The 23,509-nt window shown below is 44.3% G+C and overlaps 1 protein-coding gene across 1 annotated transcript in view; it reads left to right on the top strand.

Moving 5' to 3' along the window:
• LOC147086334 (spatacsin-like) overlaps positions 1–7,160 on the top strand; it is an 86,228-nt gene extending 79,068 nt beyond the window's left edge. The window contains exons 9-10 of the mRNA XM_085978233.1: positions 3,376–3,440; positions 5,161–7,160. Of these exons, the coding sequence (XP_085834359.1) occupies positions 3,376–3,402 (27 nt within the window). The 3' untranslated portion in view covers positions 3,403–3,440; positions 5,161–7,160. The remainder of the gene's footprint in view (positions 1–3,375; positions 3,441–5,160) is intronic.
• Positions 7,161–23,509: the final 16,349 nt, after the last annotated feature.

Below are 23,509 nucleotides of genomic sequence, written 5' to 3'. Positions count from 1 at the left end.
TGCCTTAACTTTACACGCTAATCTCTTAAGCGGGACCTTATCGAAAGCCTTCTGAAAGTCCAAATACACCACATCCACTGGTTCTCCCTTATCTATTTTACCAGTTACATCTCAAAAAATTCCAGTAGATTAGTCGAGCATGATTTACCTTTAGTAAATTCATGTTGACTTTGTCCGATCCTGTCACTGTTTTCCAAGTGCTCTGCTATTACATCTTTTATAATGGACTCTAGCATTTTCCCCACTACCGATGTCAGGCTTACCGGTCTGTAATTCCCCGTTTTCTCCCTACCACCTTTTATAAGAACATAACATAAGAAATAGGAGCAGGAGTAGGCCAATCGGCCCCTCGAGCCTGCTCCGCCATTCAATAAGATCATGGCTGATCTGATCCTAACCGCCAATCCACTATCACAGAACCATCTCCTGAATCTAACAGAATTAGACACACGAAATAGGAGCAGTGGCATAACATTAGCTACCCTCCAATCCATGGGTATTGTTCCAGATTCCATCGAATGTTGGAAGATGATCAGCAATGCATCTACTATTTCTAGGGCCACTTCCTTAAGTACCCTAGGATGTAGATTATCAGGCCCTGGGGATTTATCGGCCTTCAATCCCATCAATTTCCTAACACCATTTCCCTACAAATACGGATTTCTTTCAGTTCCTCCCTTTCATCAGACCCTATGTTCCCCGACATCTCTATAAAAGCTTTTACAGTCAGTTTTTATGTTCCCTGCAAGCTTACTCTCATATTCTATTTTCCCCTTCTTAATTAATCCCTTTGTCCTCCTTTGTTGAATCCTAAACTGCTCCCAATCCTCAGGTTTACTGCTTTTTCTGGCCAATTTATATGTCCTCTCCTTGGATCTTATGCTATCCCTAATTTCCTTTGTTAGCCATGGTTGAGTCACCTTTTTTGTTTTATTTGTATGCCAAACGGGGATGAACAAATTCTGTAGTTCATCCATGCAGTCTTTGAATGTTTGCCATTGCCTATCCACCCGGCCCGGGTCCTTCCAGGTCCACCCGGGCTGCACCTGGGCTTATTAGGCATTCCATGCCTTTGGCCCTGGACAGAGCAAGGTTCAAACTCCCGATTTGTTTCTGGCAGGTGCCGTGATCTCCCGCCTCATATCCGCTAGTGTCTGCTATCTTGTAAACTGCCTGGACATCTCTCACCCTCTCCTCCTGCTCTCTTACTTGCTTGGCAAGGCGGGCGTTCTCTTCCCGTAACACCAGTTCACTGTTTTTAGCTTCGGTGACCCGACACTGAAAGTTTTCCTGTCTGTTTCTATGTTTCTCTACTATCTGCATTTTTTTCTGATTTTGGGCGGTTCTGCCAATAAACTTGCCCCTGCTAGAGCCTTTGCGTGAGACAGTTGAGCTGATTCCCACAGCTCTTCTGTCAGTGCCTCAATGCGTTTGTCTAAAAGCTGGATCTGTCGCTGGGCACATACCAACCAGATGGCTTTCTCCACAGATTTCTTGTGGTCCTTGCTCTCAGTCCACTTGGCTGCAGCATCGCACGCAACAGACTGAGCACCCATTTCTTTGTTATATTTACTTTCTCAAACACATAAGAGGAAATCCTCTCTTCCATCTTGGTTCTTTCTTCAAAAACAGTGTCCACTGCATCACATCCCTTTTGCCAAGCTCCTGCCACAGTCGCCATTATGTAGGGGGAGGTGGTGTGTGTCAGCTTCACCTGACTTATGAGCGGTTTGAACCGCTCCCACTCCCTTGGTTCTAGACCTTGGACTTATTTGGGGGTTGTGACAAAAGTGCAGCAGATAACTGGTTTTGGTGCAAGAAACTTTGATCTTTACTCAAGAGAGAAAATATAACACAACAACCTTAACACTCTAATAAAATGGGGAACACACGAGGGAAATTTCAGTAGAAAAATATCTCGCCCCTCCCAATCCCACTTTATTAGCTAAGTTGGGCTCCAGAGGACCAGGGATAATGCTCACCAAACGAATCCTTGACAGTTGAGCTGGATCGCGGTTTTGGGGTTCGCTGGATGTGTTAGTTGGTGCCTGCCGTACCCTGGACGCAGTAGAGGACTTCGACTGCATGTCTGGTCAGTCTTCACAAGTCAGCTGATGCGGTAGGGTGCGTATTGGATTTATCAGGTAAGTTCCCACTTTTCTTCTGTTAGAGATAGGGTTTAGAGTCTTTTTAAGTAAAAAATCTTACCCAGGGGTAAGTCAGGAATAGATTGCAGAGTGGAAAACTTGCGAATCTTCGGTTTTCTCCCGAGTTGGTTTTCTTTGGTCGTGGTGGCCCAATATTACCCGGTTGGTTGGTGGTAATATTCGGTTGGTTGTTTCGTAAGGCCCTTGTTGCCGCGAGGTGTCTGATGGTCACTGAAACTGTTGCTCTGGTTCCTTCTTTGTTGACCTGCTTCCAGAACTGTGAACTTCTTCGAACTCGATGAACTCTTGAGAACTGCCGAGAACTGTAGAGCTTGTAGAGAACTTGTTGTAACTTTGTAACTGCTGAACTGTCTTCTTGAGAAAACAGACCTTCAATTATACTAATTGGGGCCTCCTAATCTGCGTGTCAAATCAGTCCTGGTTTATTGTAAGATTTTGGCGGGCTCGTTAATAGTAACTTGTTTATGAATGTTGTGGAAATATAAAATATCCTGTATAGTTTTGTGTCAATTTCGTAAAGCATGATGGACTAGTTGACATGGGTTAAAAGTTCAAGTATTGAAATAGCTGATGCAAGACTGTTGGAACACAGCCAGAACAGAATGTGCTAAGTACCAAAGCCGCTCCCAAGGTACAGCCTGTAGATAAAAGGAACTGAAGAATGTAAGAAGAACAGGAGTAAGTCTGTGGTGACAGATGTCTTTGTGTATGTAGCAATGATTAACTATGTGTACGTACAGGAATGTGATAAGATGTTCTATTCATTGTTATTGTGCATGAAACGGTTTGATGTATGATAATGATGTGTCAATCAGGAGTTGTTTGTTACACTGTATAAATATAGAGTCCGAAAGAGTGCTCGTTGAAGTTGTTGCCTCAGCCATTGACTGAGACATGCTTCCCTTGTGCAAGTAAAACATTAAAGTGTTACTTTTCTGACGGAACCCGGTGTCTAGAGTCTTACTCGGAGTCGAGATTTTGACAGTATTACTTGGAGGTTCCACCGAGATCACTTGCTGTTGGCTGGTGAGTAAACGGACGGAATCATTGTGCTTGCCTGGGGACGGTTCTCTACTGGCCAGTTAAAGAGATTCCTCCTTTGGCACGCTCTAAAGGTGTTCTGTTTGCCACTACCCATAGTACTGCGATCAGTTAAGACTCATGTTTCAGGGTTTAGTACACATCTCGCGATTGTTTCCTCTTTCAGGATACGGAACAGAGGAACCGCGCTTGAGGATCTGAATCCTGAAACACCATCGAGAAAAGACAAATGTGAGTGTTAAAGCGCTATAGAAATAAGACTGCAGTGGAGAGGCAGCCGGGGTCCGATCTCGAGTCCCGCGGCAGAACGTATCGTTTGAGAATTATCACTGTGTTTTAAAGGCTTGTATTAACAGGCCCAGGATTTTTCTCTGTTGAGATACCTTCTACGAGGATGAATAGAGGAATATAGAGGAAGACGTGGTAGAAGAAGAGGGTATGGACGATCTGGTAATTGTTACAATTGCGGACAACCCGAACATTGGGCAAACCAATGCCCTGCGAAAAATCGTCAGAACCAAACCTCCAATAATGGACCTCCGTTAGAGAATAAAGGTCCTAATTTCACCGTCCATAACCCTTTTTCGGATCAGTCAGGAGGTTACCTTACAAATGGACAGGGATTTAGGAGAAATAGAGATCAGAATTACTGACTGACACCAGCAGCCCCAGGCGCCACAGACCACCAAATGCCTGTTTCTTTAAATTCATGCAGCGAACCTGAAATTAAAATGCAGATAGCTGGGAGACCTATGTCATTTTTAGTAGATACAGGAGCAACCTTTTTGGTGTTAGGGAAAGGATATTCTGAAGGAATGCCTATTAATGGGCAAAACACCCAAATGAGGTAGGAAAGATGTATACTGCACAGCCCTATAAAGTTACAATTAATCCAGCTGCACCATTACCCAAAAGGTCACAGTATCCATTGTCAGAGACAGCAGAAAAAGGAATTGAGCCAGTGATGGAATCATTGTTAAAACAGGGAATTAACGCCGGATAGAATAAAGGTCGTTTGCAACACGCCGTTGCCAAAGACTAAAAGAGAAATGAAGCATTTTCTAGGAATGACTGGCTATTGTAGACAATGGATATTGATCTATTATTGGACATGAGCATGTCATCACTTCCGGAAGAATTAAATTGGATCAACTGAAACAAGCCATGGTTTCAGCCCCAGTGTTGGGACTGCCAGACTATGCTAAACCCTTTAATCTATTTGTCCACCAAAAATCTGGCTTTGCCCAATCAGTCCTGACACAGTTACGTGGGGATAAGCAACGACCGGTAGCTTTCTTTAGTATTCAGTTGGATCCAGTGGCAAGAGGATTACACCACACCTTACCTCCGCCAGAGCCACTAAATACTAAGTTGAATTGTCGTCAAATCCGAGACTGATAATCAAAAGATGCACCACTCTAAACCCAGCTACATTATTGCCAACAGAGGAAGATGGAGATCCACATTCATGTGAAGAAGTTACGCAATCAGTTTTGAAACCTCGTATCGATCTAACCGATGTTCCCCTGTCCAGCCCAGACTTGTTTATTGAAGGACATTGTGCCTCGCTTTGGGATACCAGCAAAATTGTCAAGTGACAATGGGTCCCACTTTATGGGGACAGTGATTAAGGATTAACCAGCACCTTCATTGCAGTTATCATCCACAGTCGGCTGGACTAGTGGAAAGATACAACGGGATGCTAAAAAAAAAAGCTTGTAAAGCTGTGTAAAGAAACTGGACTTAAATGGGTTGAATTGTTGCCCATAGCTTTAATGACAATGCGGTCTGCTACCAACAGAACTACAGGATTGTCGCCTTACGAGATCGTCATGGGAAGACCACAGAGATTGCCCTTTTCGGCACCTTTAACAGCTAAACAAATGGACATTCATAAAATGGAGGAAGATATGTTGAGTTATTACATTGCACTAACCAAATGCATTTCTAGTTTCCATCAACAGGTAAAGGAAGCCCAGGTCGACCCCGCTGAAGGAAAGTGCCATACTTTCGAGCCAGGAGATAACGTCTACATAAAAATCTTTAAGCGAAAGAATAGCCTTCAACCCAGATTTGAGGGACCCTTCCAAGTACTCCTGACCACAAACACCGCTGTAAAAGTAAAGGAGCGACCAACATGGATACACGCGTCCCATTGTAAGAAGGCATCAGTTGAAGACTATACACTGCCAAGATGAACTGGATTTGGACTCTAATAAGACTGTTCCCTTTGTTAACGATAATTGAAACTGCCATATTGATTTACCCAGATCCCCTGAAGGGCAAACCATGCATAGAAGAATGTGTACTTTTAAACTGTGATTTCTTTTATATTATATGCTATAACGAGACTATGAAGGTTCAGCTTCAGGATCACACTATGCAGGTACCCCCGTATCAACCCCTGAGTCTTAGGATTAGGCAGGATAAGATAGTAGAAGAAGATAGTGGACAGAAGCTTGATAAGCTATGGGTTACATGTCCCGATACTGTGTTACCAAGTGAAAGAACCACGAATGAAGGAGTTATCTGTAGTGGTAATTCCAAGGGAGGACTGGCACTGACGGCCAGGCCAATGTTTTGTAACAATCCAGTTACACAGCCCTTTATTTCAACATTAGCCACTCAGAAAAGAAAACTTAATAGGACAGATAAGAAACAGGGAAGAAGAGGAAGAAGGCTGTTAAACAAGCATGGCTATACATGAGTTATTTGTATGCCAAAAGACAGAACCTTACTAAATGCTGGATATGCAGTCACATCCCTATACATGCAGAGGGTGGAATACCCCTACGGCTCATTCCCTTTGGAATGGAGGAGATGGTAGGGTGGTTATTACAATCTAATACTACCTGGAACAATGAGGATGCCCCTGGTACAGTGTCCCAAAATAGTTTGAATCCAGAACAACTGGAAGATGAGTGGAAGGGAGCAGGATATAACCTAATGAAATTCGAAGGATGGTTTCATCCCCAATATGATAATCAAAGGAATCCAGAAAGTTTATTAGTCACCTCAATGGGGACGTTAAACAATACAAAAGGAGAGGTCTGCCTGGTCAAGGGAAGGAGGCACATGTGCAATCATAGGAACTGAATGTTGCACCTATATTCCAGATAGCTCAGAAAATATCACCAATTTGGTAAACCACATAAAGGAGGCCGTAAAGAAACTACACCAACCTGAACAATGGCCCATTTGGGATTGGATTTCAGGATGGGGAGGAGCACTAGGAAAACAAATACTGGAAGTCCTGATTGCAATAGTTATAATAATCATTTTGATTAGTCTACTAATTGGATGTTTAAAATTGTTGTGTACTAAGGCCCTCACAGTGATGACCTCAACTACCCCAGCCCCCATGATGACAGTTCACGAATATGAGAATATTGATGGAGACACTTTTGAAACAGAATTTGCTAAGTTAGGACAGATAGAAATTCCGTAAGATTGTCCTTGGTAAGGACAAAACGGGGGAATGTGGAAATATAAAATATCCTGTATAGTTTTGTGTCAATTTCGTAAAGCATGATGGACTAGTTGACATGGGTTAAAAGTTCAAGTATTGAAATAGCTGATGCAAGACTGTTGGAACACAGCCAGAACAGAATGTGCTAAGTACCAAAGCCGCTCCCAAGGTACAGCCTGTAGATAAAAGGAACTGAAGAATGTAAGAAGAACAGGAGTAAGTCTGTGGTGACAGATGTCTTTGTGTATGTAGCAATGATTAACTATGTGTACGTACAGGAATGTGATAAGATGTTCTATTCATTGTTCCTGTGCATGAAACGGTTTGATGTATGATAATGATGTGTCAATCAGGAGTTGTTTGTTACACTGTATAAATATAGAGTCCGAAAGAGTGCTCGTTGAAGTTGTTGCCTCAGCCATTGACTGAGACACGCTTCCCTTGTGCAAGTAAAACATTAAAGTGTTACTTTTCTGACGGAACCCGGTGTCTAGAGTCTTACTCGGAGTCGAGATTTCGACAATGTGTGAAGTGGTTTTGGGATGGTTCCATGAGCTGTTGAGCTCTTACTTGATTGTAGTCATTGTGCTAAGGTTTCAAGTTTCCTGACTGGGCCAGAGATTTCTATGGAGTTGGGCGAGGTGATTTGTTTTATGCATGTTTTGGATGGGTCCTGTAATTTGGGTGGGGACTGCTCTTCCATGGGTCTATTGTTAGAATGTAAATTGTCTGATAGGGGCTGAGTGACGTTCGACAATTCCCCAGACAGTTTGATTAACTCCAATACTCAAACTGTCTATTACAGAGGTTGATCCCATCTCCTGTTGCAGCCTTTTTCCTTTACAAGCCCAAACATGCCTTTTTAAAATACCAAAACTTGGCTTTTGACCTTGAATCTCCCTCTGTTAGGCCCAATACATTTTATCATCCTGAAATGGTTAGAAAAGAGTCAAGTCCTTTTCTTTAGGGTTTTTCTCTGAGTTTTGGGGATCTGTGAATTTTGAGAATCTTACACAGCTTCGTTCTTCAGTATCAACCACACAGCTGATTTTAGTATCATCTGCAAACTTCTTAATCATAACCCCTATATTCAAGTCTAGATCATTGATATATACCACAAAAAGCAAGGGACCTAGTACTGAGCCCTGCGGAACCCCACTGGAAACAGCCTTCCAGTCACAAAAACACCCATCAACCATTACACTCTGCTTTCTGCCTCCGAGCCAGTTTTGAATCCAACTTGCCACTTTGCCCTGGATCCCATGGGCTTTTAACTTCGTGACCAGTCTGCCATGTGGAACCTTAGCAAAAGCCTTGCTAAAGTCCATACACACTACATCAAATGCACTACCCTCCTTGATACCTCCTCAAAAAATTCAATCAAGTTTCTCCGACACGACCTTCCCTTAACAAATCCATGCTGATGATCCTTGATTAATCCGCATCTTTCTGAATGAAGATTTATCCTGTCCTTCTTTCCAATAATTTTCCCGCCACCGAGGTTAGGCTGACTGGCCTGTAATTACTCGGTCTATCCTTTTCTCCCTTTTTAAACAAGGGTACCACATTAGCAGCCCTCCAGTCCTCTGGCACCACACCTGAAGCCAGAGAGGATTGGAAAATGATGGTCATGGCCTCTGCTATTTCCTCATTTGCTTCACTTAACAGCCTGGGATACATTTCATCCGGGCCTGGGAATTTATCCACTTTTAAATCTGCTAAATCCCTTAATACTTCCTCTCTCACTATGTTTATTTCATCTAATATTTCACACTTCTCCTCCCTGATAGCAATGTCTGCTTCGCCCCTCCTTTGTGAAAACAGACGCAAAGTATTCATTAAGAACCCTACCAACATCTCCCACCTCCACACACAGATTACCCTCATGATCTCTAATAGGCCCTACCCTTTAGTTATCCTCTTACTCTTAATATATTTATAAAACATCTTTGGGTTTTCCTTGATTTTACTTGCCAAGAATTTTTCATGCCCTCTCTTTGCTTTCCTAATATCCTTTTTAATTGCACCCCTGCACTTTCTGTGCTCCTCTAAAGATTCTGGAGTATTTGGCCCTCGGTATCTGTCATACGCCTCCCTTTTTTTCCCTAGACATCCAGGGGACTCTAGATTTGTTAATCCCACCTTTTTTCTTTAAGGACACATATTTGGTCTGAACCCTCCAGATCTCCTCCTTGAATTTCTTATGTTCTTATGTAAGAAAGTTTTTCCTCATGTCGCCTTTGGTTCTTCTTATGTTACAAGTAGCAGGAAGTTTTATGCTGAGATTTAATCATCTTTTTACAGAATCACTGTTACTATGAGGGCTCCGTCAGAAGATTCCCCGGATCCCAGGTCTCTGTGAGCACCTGCTCAGGACTCTGGTAAAAAGGCTGACAATTGTCTCTTAGATTGTTACTCATTTTAGTGAAACCTGGGCTTAAATATTAAAGTTTTTAATCTATTGTCTGTTAGTTCTGCTGGGTAAGGGTTACTCCCTGTGTAACTACTCGGAAGTGTTTATTTCACACAATAAGGATTACTCACTGTGTAACAGTACGGTAGCATGGTGGCTATATTACTGGACTAGTAATCCAGAGACCTGGACCAATGATCCGGAGACATGAATGCAGCTGGGGAATTTAAATTCAATTAAATAAATCTGGAATAAAAAGCTAGTATCAGTAATGATGACCTTGACACTACCGGATTGTCGTAAAAACCCATCTGGTTCACTAATGTGCTTTAGGGAATAAATCTGACGCCCTTACCCGGCCTGGCCTATATGTGACTCCAGACCCACAGCAATGTGGTTGATTCTCAACTGCCCTCTAAAATGGCCAAGCAAGGCACTCAGTTGTATTCAAGAAGGCGGCTCACCACCACCACCTTCTCAAGGGCATTTAGGGATGGGCAATAAATGCAGGCCTTGTCAGCAACTTCAAAAAAATGAACGAATAAAAAAATACTGTACTAGGAAGTGTTTATTCAGCAGGGTAAGGATTACTCACTCTGTAACTGTATTCCAAAGTGTTTATTTAGCCGGTTAAAGGCTACTCGACAACCACTTCCATTTATATAGTCTTTAACATAGAAAAACGTCCCAAAGTGCTTCATAGGAGCATAATCAGACACAGGTTAACTCCAAACCAAGTAAAGAGGCTCTTAAAAGAGGAGAGAGAGGGAGAGAGGTTGAATAATTTTGATTAGTGCCCAGAAGGCTGGAGGCACTGCTGCCAATGGTGGGATGAAGGAATTGGAGGATGTACAAGAAGCCAGAATTGGAGAAACGCAGAGAACTCGGAGGGTTGGAGGGTTGTAAGGTTGGAAAAGGTTATAGAGATAGGGAAGGGTGAGAACATGGAGCGATTTGGAAGCCAATGTAGGTCAGCAAGCACAGGGGTGTTGGGTGAGCAGAGTAAGGGTTACTTACTGTGTAATTAAACTGGGAATTGTTTATTCAGCAGGGTAAGGATTACTCACTGTGTAACTGTACTGGGAATTGTTTATTCAGCAGGGTAAGGGTTACTCACTGTGTAACTACTGGGAATGGTTTATTCAGCAGGATAAGGATTACTCACTGTGTAACTGTACTGGGAATTGTTTATTCAGCAGGATAAGGGTTACTCACTGTGTAACTGTACTGGGAAGTGTTTATTCAGCAGGGTAAGGATTACTCATGGTGTAACTGTACTGGGAATTGTTTATACAGCAGGGTAAGGATTACTCGCTGTGTAACTGTACTGGGAAGTGTTTATTCAGCAGGGTAAGGATAACTCACTGTGTAACTGTACTGGGAATTATTTATTCAGGGTAAGGATTACTCACTGTGTAACTGTACTGGGAAGTGTTTATTCAGCAGTGTAAGGATTACTCACTGTAACTACTGGGAAGTGTTTATTCAGCAGGGTAAGGATTACTCACTATGTAATTGTACTCGGAATTGTTTATTCAGGAGGGTAAGGATTACTCACTGTGTAACTGTACTGGGAATTGTTTATTCAGCAGGATAAGGGTTACTCACTGTGTAACTGTACTGGGAATGGTTTATTCAGCAGGGTAAGGATTACTCACTGTGTAACTGTACTGGGAATTGTTTATTCAGCAGGGTAAGGATTACTCACTGTAACTGTACTGGGAATTGTTTATTCAGCAGGGTAAGGATTACTCACTGTGTAACTACTGGGAAGTGTTTATTCAGCAGGGTAAGGATTACTCACTGTGTAATTGTACTCGGAATTGTTTATTCAGGAGGGTAAGGATTACTCACTGTGTAACTGTACTGGGAATTGTTTATTCAGCAGGATAAGGGTTACTCACTGTGTAACTGTACTGGGAAGTGTTGATTCAGCAGGGTAAGGATTAATCACTGTGTAACTGTACTGGGAATGGTTTATTCAGCAGGGTAAGGATTACTCACGGTGTAACTGTACTGGGAATTGTTTATTCAGCAGGATAAGGGTTACTCACTGTGTAACTACTGGGAAGTGTTGATTCAGCAGGGTAAGGATTAATCACTGTGTAACTGTACTGGGAATGGTTTATTCAGCAGGGTAAGGATTACTCACTGTGTAACTGTACTGGGAATTGTTTATTCAGCAGGGTAAGGATTACTCACTGTGTAACTGTACTGGGAATTGTTTATTCAGCAGGATAAGGGTTACTCACTGTGTAACTGTACTGGGAAGTGTTGATTCAGCAGGGTAAGGATTAATCACTGTGTAACTGTACTGGGAATGGTTTATTCAGCAGGGTAAGGATTACTCACGGTGTAACTGTACTGGGAATTGTTTATTCAGCAGGATAAGGGTTACTCACTGTGTAACTACTGGGAAGTGTTGATTCAGCAGGGTAAGGATTAATCACTGTGTAACTGTACTGGGAATGGTTTATTCAGCAGGGTAAGGATTACTCACTGTGTAACTGTACTGGGAATTGTTTATTCAGCAGGGTAAGGATTACTCACTGTGTAACTACTGGGAATTATTTATTCAGCAGTGTAAGGATTACTCACTGTAACTACTGGGAATTGTTTATTCAGCAGGGTAAGGGTTACTCACTGTGTAACTGTACTGGGAAGTGTTTATTCAGCAGGGTAAGGATTACTCACTGTGTAACTGTACTGGGAAGTGTTTATTCAGCAGGGTAACGATTACTCACTGTAACTGTACTGGGAATTGTTTATTCAGCAGGATAAGGGTTACTCACTTTGTAACTGTACTGGGAATTGTTTATTCAGCAGGGTAAGGATTACTCACTGTGTAACTACTGGGAAGTGTTTATTCAGTAGGGTAGGATTACTCTGTGTAACTGTACTGGGAATTGTTTATTCAGCAGGGTAAGGATTACTCACTGTGTAACTACTGGGAAGTGTTTATTCAGCAGGATAAGGGTTACTCACTGTGTAACTCTACTGGGAAGTGTTTATTCAGCAGCGTAATGGTTACTCACTGTGTAATTGTACTCGGAATTGTTTATTCAGGAGGGTAAGGATTACTCACTGTGAAACTACTGGGAATTGTTTATTCAGCAGGGTAAGAGTTACTCACTGTGTAACTGTACTGGGAAGTGTTTATTCAGCAGGGTAAGGATTACTCACTGTGTAACTGTACTGGGAATTGTTTATTCAGCAGGGTAAGTGTTACTTACTGTGTAACTGTACTGGGAAGTGTTTATTCAGCAAGGTAACGATTATTCACTGTAACTGTACTGGGAATTATTTATTCCGCAGTGTAAGGATTACTCACTGTGTAACTACTGGGAAGTGTTTATTCAACAGGGTAAAGATTACTCACTGTGTAACTGTACTGGGAATTGTTTATTCAGCAGGGTAAGGTTTACTCACTGTGTTACTGTACTGGGAATTGTTTATTCAGCAGGGTAAGTGTTACTCACTGTGTAACTATACTGGGAATTGTTTATTCAGCAGGATAAGGGTTACTCACTGTGTAACTGTACTGGGAAGTGTTTATTCAGCAGGCTAGGGTTACTCACTGTGTAACTGTACTGGGAATTATTTATTCAGCAAGGTAAGGATTACTCACTGTGTAACTGTACTGGGAATTGTTTATTCAGCAGGGTAAGGTTTACCCACTGTGTAACTGTACTGGGAAGTGTTTATTTATCAGGGTAAGGATTACTTACTGTGTAACTGCACTGGGAAGTGTTTATTCAGCAGGGTAAGGATTACTCACTGTGTAACTGTACTGGGAAGTGTTTATTCAGCAGGGTAAGGATTACTCACTGTGTAACTGTACTGGGAAGTGTTTATTCAGCAGGGTAAGGATTACTCACTGTGTAACTGTACTGGGAAGTGTTTATTTAGCAGGGTAAGTGTTACTCACAGTGTAACTGTAGTGGGAAGTGTTTATTCAGCAGGGTAAGGATTACTCACTGTGTAACTGTACTGGGAAATGTTTATTCAGCAGGGTAAGGGTTACTCACTGTAACTGTACTGGGAATTGTTTATTCAGCAGGGTATGGGTTACTCACTGTGTAATTTTACTCAGAATTGTTTATTCAGCAGGGTAAGGGTTACTCACTGTGTAACTGTACTGGGAAGTCTTTATTCAGCAGGGTAAGGGTTACCCACTGTGTAACTGCTGGGAAATTATTCATTCAGCAGGGCATGAGTTACTCAATATGTAACTACAGACTTACTTCCTATTCAGCAGAATTAGGGTTAACATTAAATGTTCCCTCTCTCTCTTCCAGTGCTTTGGTTGTTCTCAGTAATCGAACTTACGTCATTGAACATCTCGAGGGAGATAAACTTGGACGACATTTGATAAACGGACCTGAAGATCTCAAGTCAGTGCCAAGTAGGTGTGGTGTCATAAAAACCACCCCTGAGTAAACCCTGACTGAGCATCTTCAGCGTTCACAGAGGGTGAGTAATGAGCACAGCAGCTAACTGACTAAAAGCAATAAATGACCTACATAGAAATTACAACATGGAAACAGGCCATTCAGCCTACCCAGTCCGTGTCTGGATTTACCCTGCACTCGAGCAAAAAGCCCGAATCACATTTACCTGCCCTGCTCCCATTCCCTGTTCCTTCCTCACCCCGGACAATCTAATCTGGAATGTTGACATCGTTTCTGCTTCAACCACTAACTCTGGGAGGGAATCCACATCCTCACAACTCTGTGGGATGTGAGTTCTCCGCCTCTGTTCTAAATCTCTTACATTTAATCTCTGGCCTCTCGTTCTAGACCCTCAACTGCTGGAAACAGTCTGCTTCTATCCCCTGTCCCATCCTTTCATCATTTTAAACACCTCTACCACACCATTTACTGCAAATCAGGGGAATTTATAATGGGGAACAAAGAAATGGCAGACCAATTAAATACATATTTTGGTTCTGTCTTCACAAAGGAGGACATAAATAACCTCCCAGAGATGTCGGGGAACATAGGGTCTGATGAAAGGGAGGAACTGAAAGAAATCAGTATTTGTAGGGAAATGGTGTTAGGGAAATTGATGGGATTGAAGGCCAATAAATCCCCAGGGCCTGATGGTCTACATCCTAGGGTACTTAAGGAAGTGGCCCTAGAAATAGTAGATGCATTGCTGATCATCTTCCAACATTCGATGGAATCTGGAACAATACCCATGGATTGGAGGGTAGCTAATGTTACCCCACTATACAAAAAAGGTGGTAGGGAGAAAATGGGGAATTACAGACCGGTAAGCCTGACATCGGTATTGGGGAAAATGCTAGAGTCCATTATAAAAGATTTAATAGCAGAGCACTTGGAAAACAGTGACAGGATCAGACAACGTCAACATGGATTTACAAAAGGTAAATCGTGCTCGACTAATCTACTGGAATTTTTTGAGGATGTAACTGGTAAAATAGATAAGGGAGAACCAGTGGATATGGTGTATTTGGACTTTCAGAAGGCTTTTGATAAGGTCCCGCATAAGAAATTAGCATGTAAAGTTAAGGCACATGGGATTGGGGGCAAGGTATTGACTTGGATAGAGAACTGGTTGGCAGACAGGAAGCAAAGAGGTGGAATAAACGGGTCTTTTTCCGAGTGGCAGGCAGTGACTAGTGGGGTACCGCAGGGATCGGTCCTTGGACCCCAGCTATTCACAATATATATTAATGATCTAGACAAGGGAACTAGATGTAATATCTCCAAATTTGCAGACGACGCAAAGCTGGGTGGGCATGTGTGCTGTGAGGAGGATGCCGAGAAACTCCAGTATGATTTGGACAGGTTGGGTGATTGGGCAGAAGCATGGCAGATGCAATATAACGTAGATAAATACGAGGTTATCCACTTTGGTGTCAAAAACAAGGCGGCAGATTATTATCTGAATGGCAATAGATTGGGAGAAGCGGAAGTGCAACGAGACCTGGGCGTCCTTGTGCACCAGTCGCTGAAGGTAAGCATGCAGGTGCAGCAGGCGGTTAAGAAGGCAAATGGTATGTTGGCCTTCGTAGCGAGAGGGTTTGAGTACAGGAACAAGGATGTCTTGCTGCAGTTGTACAGGGCCTTGGTGAGACCACATCTTGAGTATTGTGTGCAGTTTTGGTCACCTTATCTGAGGAAGGATGTTCTTGCCATGGAGGGAGTGCAGCGAAGATTCACCAGGCTGATACCTGGGATGGCAGGAATGACGTATGAGGAGAGATTGGGTCGATTGGGCTTGTACTCGCTGGAGTTGAGAAGAATGAGAGGGGATCTCATTGAAACTTATAAAATTCTAACAGGACTAGGCAGACTAGATGCTGGAAGGATGTTCCCGATGGTTGGGGAGTCCAGAACCAGGGGTCAGAGTCTAAGAATAAGGGGTAAGCCATTTAGGACAGAGATGAGGAGGAATTTCTTCACCCAGAGTGTGGTGAACCTGTGGAATTCTCTACCACAGAAGGTAGTAGAGGCCAATTCATTAAATATATTCAAGAAGGAGTTGGATATATTTCTTAAGGCTAAAGGGATCAAGGGATATGGGGAGAAAGCAGGGACAGGGTACTGAATTTGGATGATCAGCCATGATCGCATTGAATGGCGGAGCAGGCTCGAGGGGCCGAATGGCCTACTCCTGCTCCTATCTTCTATGTTTCTATGTTTCTACCTATCGCAGATGCATCTGTCCATGACAGCATCAGTAACAGTGACCACCGCACAGTCATTGTGGAGGCGAAGTCCCATCTTCACATTGAGAACACCCTCCATCGTGTTGTATGGCACTACCATTGTGCTGAATGGGATGGATTCAGAACAGATCTAGCAGTTCAAAACTGGGCATGCATGAGGCGCTGCGGGCCATCAGCAGCAGCAGAATTGTCTTCCACCACAATCTGTAACATCATGTCCCACATATCTCTCACTCTATCATTACCACCAAGCCAGGGGACCAATCCTGGTACAATAAGGAGTGTAGAAGAGCATGCCAGGAGCAGCACCAGGCATACCTAAAAATGAGTTGCCAACTTGGGGAAGCTGCAACACAGGACTACATGTATGCTAAAAAGCGGAAGTAGCATGCTATAGACAGGGCTAAGCGATCCCACAATCAATGGATCAGATCAAAGTTCTGCGGCCCTGCCATATCCAGTCGTGAATGGTGGTGGACCACTAAACAACTAACGGGAGGATGAGGCTCCATGAATATCCCCATCCTCAATGATGGTGGAGCCCAGCACGTGAGTGTAAAAGACAAGGCTGAAGCATTTGCAACCATCTTCAGCCAGAAGTGCCGAGTGGATGATCCATATCAGCCTACTCCCGAGGTCCCCACCATCACAGAAGCCAGTCTTCAGCCAATTCGATTCACTCCACGTGATATCAAGAAACGGCTGAGCGCACTGGATACAGCAAAGGCTATGGGCCCAAACAAATCCCGGCCATCGTGCTGAAGACTTGTGCTCCAGAACTAGCCGCGCCTCTAGCCAAGCTGCTGCAGTACAGCTACAACACTGTCATCTGTCTGACAATGTGGAAAACTGCCAGGTATATCCTGTCCACAAAAAGCAGGACAAATCCAATCCGGCCAATTACCATCCCATCAGTCTACTCTCAATCATCAGCAAAGTGATGGAATGTGTCATCGACAATGCTATCAAGCGGCACTTACTCAGCAATAACCTGCTAACTGACGCCCAGTTTGGGTTCCACCAGGGCCACTCAGCTCCTGACCTCATTACAGCCTTGGTCCAAACATGAACAGAAGAGCTGAACTCAAGAGGTGAGGTGAGAGTGACTGCCCTTGACATCAAGGTAGCATTTGATCGAGTGTGGCATCAAGGAGCCCTAGCAAAACTGAAGTCAATGGGAATCAAGGGGAAAACTCTCCATTGGTTGGAATCATACCTAGCACAAAGGAAGTTGGCTGTGGTTGTTGGAGGTCATTCATCTCAATCACATGACATCGCTGCAGGAGTTCCTCAGGGCAGTGTCCTAGGCCCAACCATCTTCAGCTGTTTCATCAATGACCTTCCCTCCATCATAAGGTCAGAAGTGGGGATGTTTGCTGATGATTGCACACAGTTCAGCACCATTCGAGACTCGTCAGATACTGACGCAGTCCGTGTCCATATGCAGCAAGACCTGGACAACATTCAGACTTGGGCTGACAAGTGGCAAATAACATTCGCACCACACAAGTGCCAGGCAATGACCATCTCCAACAAGCGAGACTCTACCCATCTCCCCTTGACATTCAATGGCATTACCATTGCTGAATCCCCCACTATCAACATCCTGGGGGTTACCATTGATCAGAAACTAAACTGGCCCAGCCATATAAATACTGTGGCTACAAGAGCAGGCCAGAGGCTGGGAATTCTGCGGCGAGTGTCTCACCTCTGTCACGGGTGTGGGGGCCACGGGGCCGTGTAGAGACGAGGCCGTGCTCTCCGGGCAAGGTAGGTTCTGGACCCAAGTGCAGAAACCAGACTAGAGGCAGGTATACAATCTTAAGGAACAGTACTTTATTCATTACATTACTCGATTCACACATAACTAGATTAATACAAGGAACACCACAGCATACGTAAGAACTCGAGACAGGAACACAACAACATACATAGAACTCGAGACAAGTTACAACACGACTAGTCAAGATCAGGAACTCAGGACAGCTTCCATGAGGCAACCTACTTGTCCATACTGAGCTGGGATAAGCTTACCACAAGCGCAACCAGCTTGACGAGACTCGAGACAAGCTATCACGAGGGGCTGCCACAGGGGTAACAGGCTTATCAATACAGAGCTCAAGACAAGCGCCAACATGGCAACACGCTAGTCCAGCCCAGCACCTTACCAAGACTAAGAACAACAAGAACACAGACTTAGATACATCTTAAATACAGAGGTCGAGAGAACCATGGCAGCCAGCTAGTCAAAGCCAGGAGCCACAGAGCGAAGAAAACCAGGTGAAACCCATAAACAGCTAACAGGCCGTTAAGAATTAACACAGGAGGCTAGGAACAATACAGTTTATTTGTTTAATGTATTTTGGTTTTGGTCTTACACAAAGAGGAGGCTAGGAACAATTAACAAAGGGCTAGAAACCAACAAGTGAAAGTGCCATCTAGAGGTTACAGAAGGAACTGACTGGCACCCTCACAACCTCCTGACTCCCCAAAGCCTTTCCACCATCTACAAGGCACAAGTCAGGAGTGTGATGGAATACTCTCCACTTGCCTGGATGAGTGCAGCTCCAACAACACTCAAGAAACTCGACACCATTCAGGATAAAGCAGCCCGCTTGATTGGCACTCCATCCACCACCTTCAACATTCACTCCCTCCACCACTGGCGCACTGTGGCTGCAGTGTGTACCATCTACAAGATGCACGGCAGCACGGTGGCATAGTGGTTAGCACTGTTGCCTCACAGCACCAGAGACCCGGGTTCGAATCCGGCCTCGGGTGACTGTCTGTGTGGAGTTTGCACATTCTCCCCGTGTTTGCGTGGGTTTTCTCCGGGTGCTCCGGTTTCCTCCCACAGTCCAAAGATGTGCAGGTTAGGTTGATTGGCTGTGATAAATTGACCCTTAGTGTTAGGGGGATTAAACACGTGGGGTTACAAGGATAGGGTGGAATATGTGTTGGTGTAGGGGTTATGGGGATCGGGTGGAATATGTGTCGGTGCAGGCTCGATGGGCCGAAATGGCCTCTATCTGCACTGTGGGGTTTCTGTGATTTCTGTGATTTCTGTGAACTCGCCAAAGCTCCTTCAACAGCACCTTCCAAACCCGCGACCTCTACCACTTAGAAGGACAAGGGCAGCAGACGCATGGGAACATCACCACCTACAAGTTCCCCTCCAAGCCACACACCATCCTGACTTGGACCTGTATCGTCGTTCCTTCACTGTCGTTGGGCCAAAATCCTGGAACTCCCTTCCTAACAGCATTGTGGGTATACCTACACCATATGGGCTGCAGCGGTTCAAGAAGGCGGCTCACCACCATCTTCTCAAGGGCAATTAGGGATGGGCACTAAATGCAGGCCTAGCCAGCCAGCGACGCCCACATCCCATCAATGAATTAAAAAAAAAATATGGCCTGCCCTCTTGTTGGTTCTAGGACATATTGTTGCAGAAAACTATCCTGAACACACTCAAAAAAATTCACTACCTTTCTGACATGAACTAGTCTGCTTGTCCCAATCTATAGGGTCCGGTAGTATAGTGGTTATGTTACTGGGCTAATAATCTAGTGGGCCTGAACTAATGATCAAAGGACATGAGTTCAAATCCCACCACAGCAGCTGGGGAGTTTAAATTCTGTTACTTAAATACATCTGGAATTTTTAAAAAATCCATGAAACTACCAGATTGTCATTAAAAACTCCATCAGGTTCACTAATGTTCTTCAGAGACAGAAATCTGCTGTCCTTACCTGGTCTGATCTATATGTGAGTCCAGACCCACAGCAATGTGGTTGACTCTTAACTGCCCTCTGAAATTGTTAAGTCTGTGTGTTATAGTGAGAATTACTACACAGACCACAAGAGTAAATTCAACAGGTCTTTACTGGTTGGAGGTCGGACTATACTGAATACAATATTATTACACTGTGCTTATATACCGGTGTGGTCACCACCGGTATTACGTATACAGCAGCCAAAGAAAGTAGTACCTTTCTTAAGGTGGACCAGGCTTAAGTTCTCTTAAGGTGGAACAGGTTACATACACCACAATCCTCCCTTTTTAGCTTAACAGTCATATCCCCAAATAAACATAACATATATACATATATAGCTTCAGGTATAACAGTTCAAAGGTTCAGTCTCTCAGGAGGCTTTCTGATTCGGCTTGGATAACGCCTTTCAGTGGTCTCTGATTCTTGTTGTTGAGGTGCCTCCTCTAGTTGGTTGCCAATGTATTGGGTGTCATCATCATCAAATACATTCTCGGCCGAGGTAGATGCTTCAGGTTCATGAACGTCTTCCACAGCTGCCTCTGTCACAACCATGGGTTCGACCCTTGCTCTCGACTCTACCAGTTGATCCGCATGACGCCTTATCACATTATGACCAATATCTACGGTGTACATCAGAGGTCCTTGTCTGGCCCAGATTGTTCCGGACTGCCATTTTTCGTTTCCATAGCCCCTTGCCATCACTGGTTGTCCTACGTCGAAAGTTCGAGTGGTCTTGCTGTTAATATGCTGAAACTGTTTGTTTTCCACTTCCCTCCGCACATTTGGTTTTAACAAGTCCAACTTGGACCGCAACCTCCTGTTATAAAACATCATAGCAGGACTTTGGTTAGTCACGGCATGATCGGCGTTTCTATATGACATCAGGAACTTATCGACCTTGTGTTGCAGCGGAATCTGATCATCATTCATGGCCTTAATAGCCTTTTTGAATGTCTGGACAAATCTTTCAGCCAACCCGTTTGTCGCCGGATGATATGGGGCAGAGGTATAATGTTTAACTCCATTCTTCTTTAAGAATTGTTGGAATTCTTCCGATACAAACTGTGGTCCGTTGTCCGAACAGATCTGTTCTGGCAATCCGTTCCTTGCGAATATTGTTCTTAACACCGCAATTGTCTTTTCTGAAGTAGTGGTATTCATCTTGATGACTTCTGGCCATTTGGAATGTGTGTCCACCGCGATTAGGAACATGGAATCCATGAATGGACCAGCAAAGTCAATGTGTACGTGTTGCCATGGGGCTGAAGGCCATTCCCATGGGTGTAGCGGTGCTATCGGAGGTGCATTTTGCACTTTTTGACACCCAGCGCAGCTTTTCGTTAACTCCTCAATCTGTTGGTCAATACCCGGCCACCATACGTAAGCCCTAGCAAGACTTTTCATTTTAACTCCCCCCAGATGACCTTCATGTAGTTCTTTTAAAACTCTTTCCCTTAACTTGGGAGGAATAATCACTCTTGTCCCGTACATCAAAGTACCATGGCAGACGGACAGCTGGTCTCGCCTTGCCGAGAATGCCGGTAACAGAGGATCACCCCATGTTGGCCATCCTTTCACTGTCACCTCGTAGACTCTGGACAGTGTCGGGTCGTTCCTGGTTTCTCTTTCAATACTTGCGTTGGTGACAGGTAAACACTCGATAATGGTCGAATGAAATAACTCAACAGGGTCAACTTCCATCGTGTCTTCATCTTCAGGTAGTGGCAGGCGCGACAGGCCATCAGCATTGCCATGCTGTTTCGTACCTTTGAATTCTATCTGATATTGATGTGCCCCTAAGAAAAGAGACCATCTCTGGAGACGCTGTGCTGTCATCACCGAAACACCCTTCCTAGGGTTAAAAATGGACACCAACGGTTGATGGTCCATCAGAAGTGTGAATTTTTGGCCCTGTAGGTAATGATTAAACTTCTTCACTCCCCATACAAGGCTAAGGGCCTCCCTATCGATCTGCGCATAGTTGCGCTCAGCGGAGGTCAATGATCTGGATGCAAACGCGACTGGCCTTTCCGTGCCATTTGGCAATTTATGTGAGATTACTGCCCCAATACCATATGGAGAAGCATCACAAGCCAACCGAATAGGCAGTGTCGGGTTGAAGTGAGCCAACACTTCCTCTGAGGTGATCAATTCTTTGCTTTTGCGAAATGCCTTTTTACAGTTTTCGCCCCAGTCCCATGGTACCCCTTTCTGTAAAAGAGCGTTCAACGGATGCAGCACAGTGGATAGATTTGGCAGAAATTTATGGTAATAGTTAATTAATCCTAGAAACGACCTCAACTGAGAGACATTCTCCGGAGCGGGAGCCTTTACAACTGCCGCTATCTTGTCAGGAGACTTATGAAGCCCCTCCCGGTCAATGACATGACCACAGTACGAGATCCGCTTCTGGAAGAACTCACATTTCTGCCGATTTACTCTAAGTCCATACTCTTTCAGTCTGTTGAGCACCAGTTCCAAGTTAGCGAGATGTTGTTCATCACCATCACCTGTGATCAGAATGTCGTCCAGGTAACATTATGTGCCTGGAATTCCCTGCAATACCTGCTCCATGGCCCTCTGCCAAATTGCTGGAGCCGATGCCACACCAAAAACCAGCCTATTGTACCGGTACAACCCTCGATGTGTGTTGATCGTGAGGTATTGGCGTGACTCTTCTTCAACCTCCATCTGCAAGTACGCCTGCGCCAGGTCTATCTTGAAGTGTTTCCCGCCAGACAGTGAAGCGAAAATATCCTCAATCCGTGGAAGCGGATACTGCACCGTGTGAAGCACCGGATTAACGGTGATTTTGAAATCTCCACAGATGCGAACCTTCCCTGGATCTCCTGGCTTATTGTTCGCAGGACGTTTCATAACGGGAACAATGGGCGTAGCCCACTCACTCCAATCTACTTTAGGCAGTACCCCTGAACGTTCTAGTGCTTCCAGCTCCGCTTCAACCGCAGGTCGTATTGCATAGGATACCGGTCTGGCTTTAAAAAATTTTGGTTGTGCATGTTCATCAATCTTGATGTTTGCCGTAATTCCTCTGTGTTCCCAGTCCCGGCTGGAACACCTCTTTAGCCTCATCCAGTATTCTGGACAATCGTTTAGGTTTGACAGCTGTTTCCCCGGAATCTACCGTTAGTGCTTTCAAGGAGTGCCAGTCCATATTCATTTTCCTAATCCACTCCCGTCCTAGTAGTGGTGGACCTCCTTCAGGTAGCACATCTAAGTCCATTACTTGGCTTCCTTCGCCCTTGTGGACCACTTCTACCTCTATTTTTCCGATGGGGTACACTCTTTGCCCCGTGTACGTTTTCAATATAATCTCCGTATCCTGTAAGGGAATATGTTGGAATAACCTTCTGTAATCTTTCTTATTCATGACCGTCAATGCCGACCCAGTGTCCAATTCCATTTTTACTTGGACTCCTGCTATCTGAAGAGTGACCCAAATTGTCTGGAGGTCTGTATCCTTACCAACGTTGTGTATTCTTAAGCTATCCAGTTCATTACTGCTAGCATCTGAATCTGACTTCTGTTCGGTCAAACTGTTCTTTGTCACCTTGTGTACCTTTGCATATTTTCCTTGCGGTGACTTTTTATTGCTGGTCTTCTTTCCTGATCGGCATACTTTAGCTATGTGGCCAAGCCTGCCACACGTTCTGCATTCTTGGTTTTTAAACCAACACTGGTTCTGATCGTGCGTTGTCTTTCCACAACGATAACATTTGACAGAACTCAAACCCAATTTGTTTGTACCGAGTTCCGGTGGCCGTAGCTGCATTACTGCCGTGCCTCTCGCTGCGGCCTCGTGTGCTGCTGCCATAGTGACCACCTTCTCGAGAGACAGCTCATTCTCCTCGAGCAGTCGCCTTTGTGTATCCTGTTTAAATAAACCACACACAAATCTATCTCGAAGTGCCTCTGTCAGTCCCG

The sequence above is a fragment of the Somniosus microcephalus genome, unplaced genomic scaffold (assembly GCF_052327205.1).
Source record: "Somniosus microcephalus isolate GS21.2 unplaced genomic scaffold, FLI_Smic_1.0 unresolved_chr7, whole genome shotgun sequence".
NCBI classification, from domain to species: Eukaryota; Metazoa; Chordata; class Chondrichthyes; order Squaliformes; family Somniosidae; genus Somniosus; species Somniosus microcephalus.
This window is presented reverse-complemented; position numbering and strand designations above follow the sequence as displayed.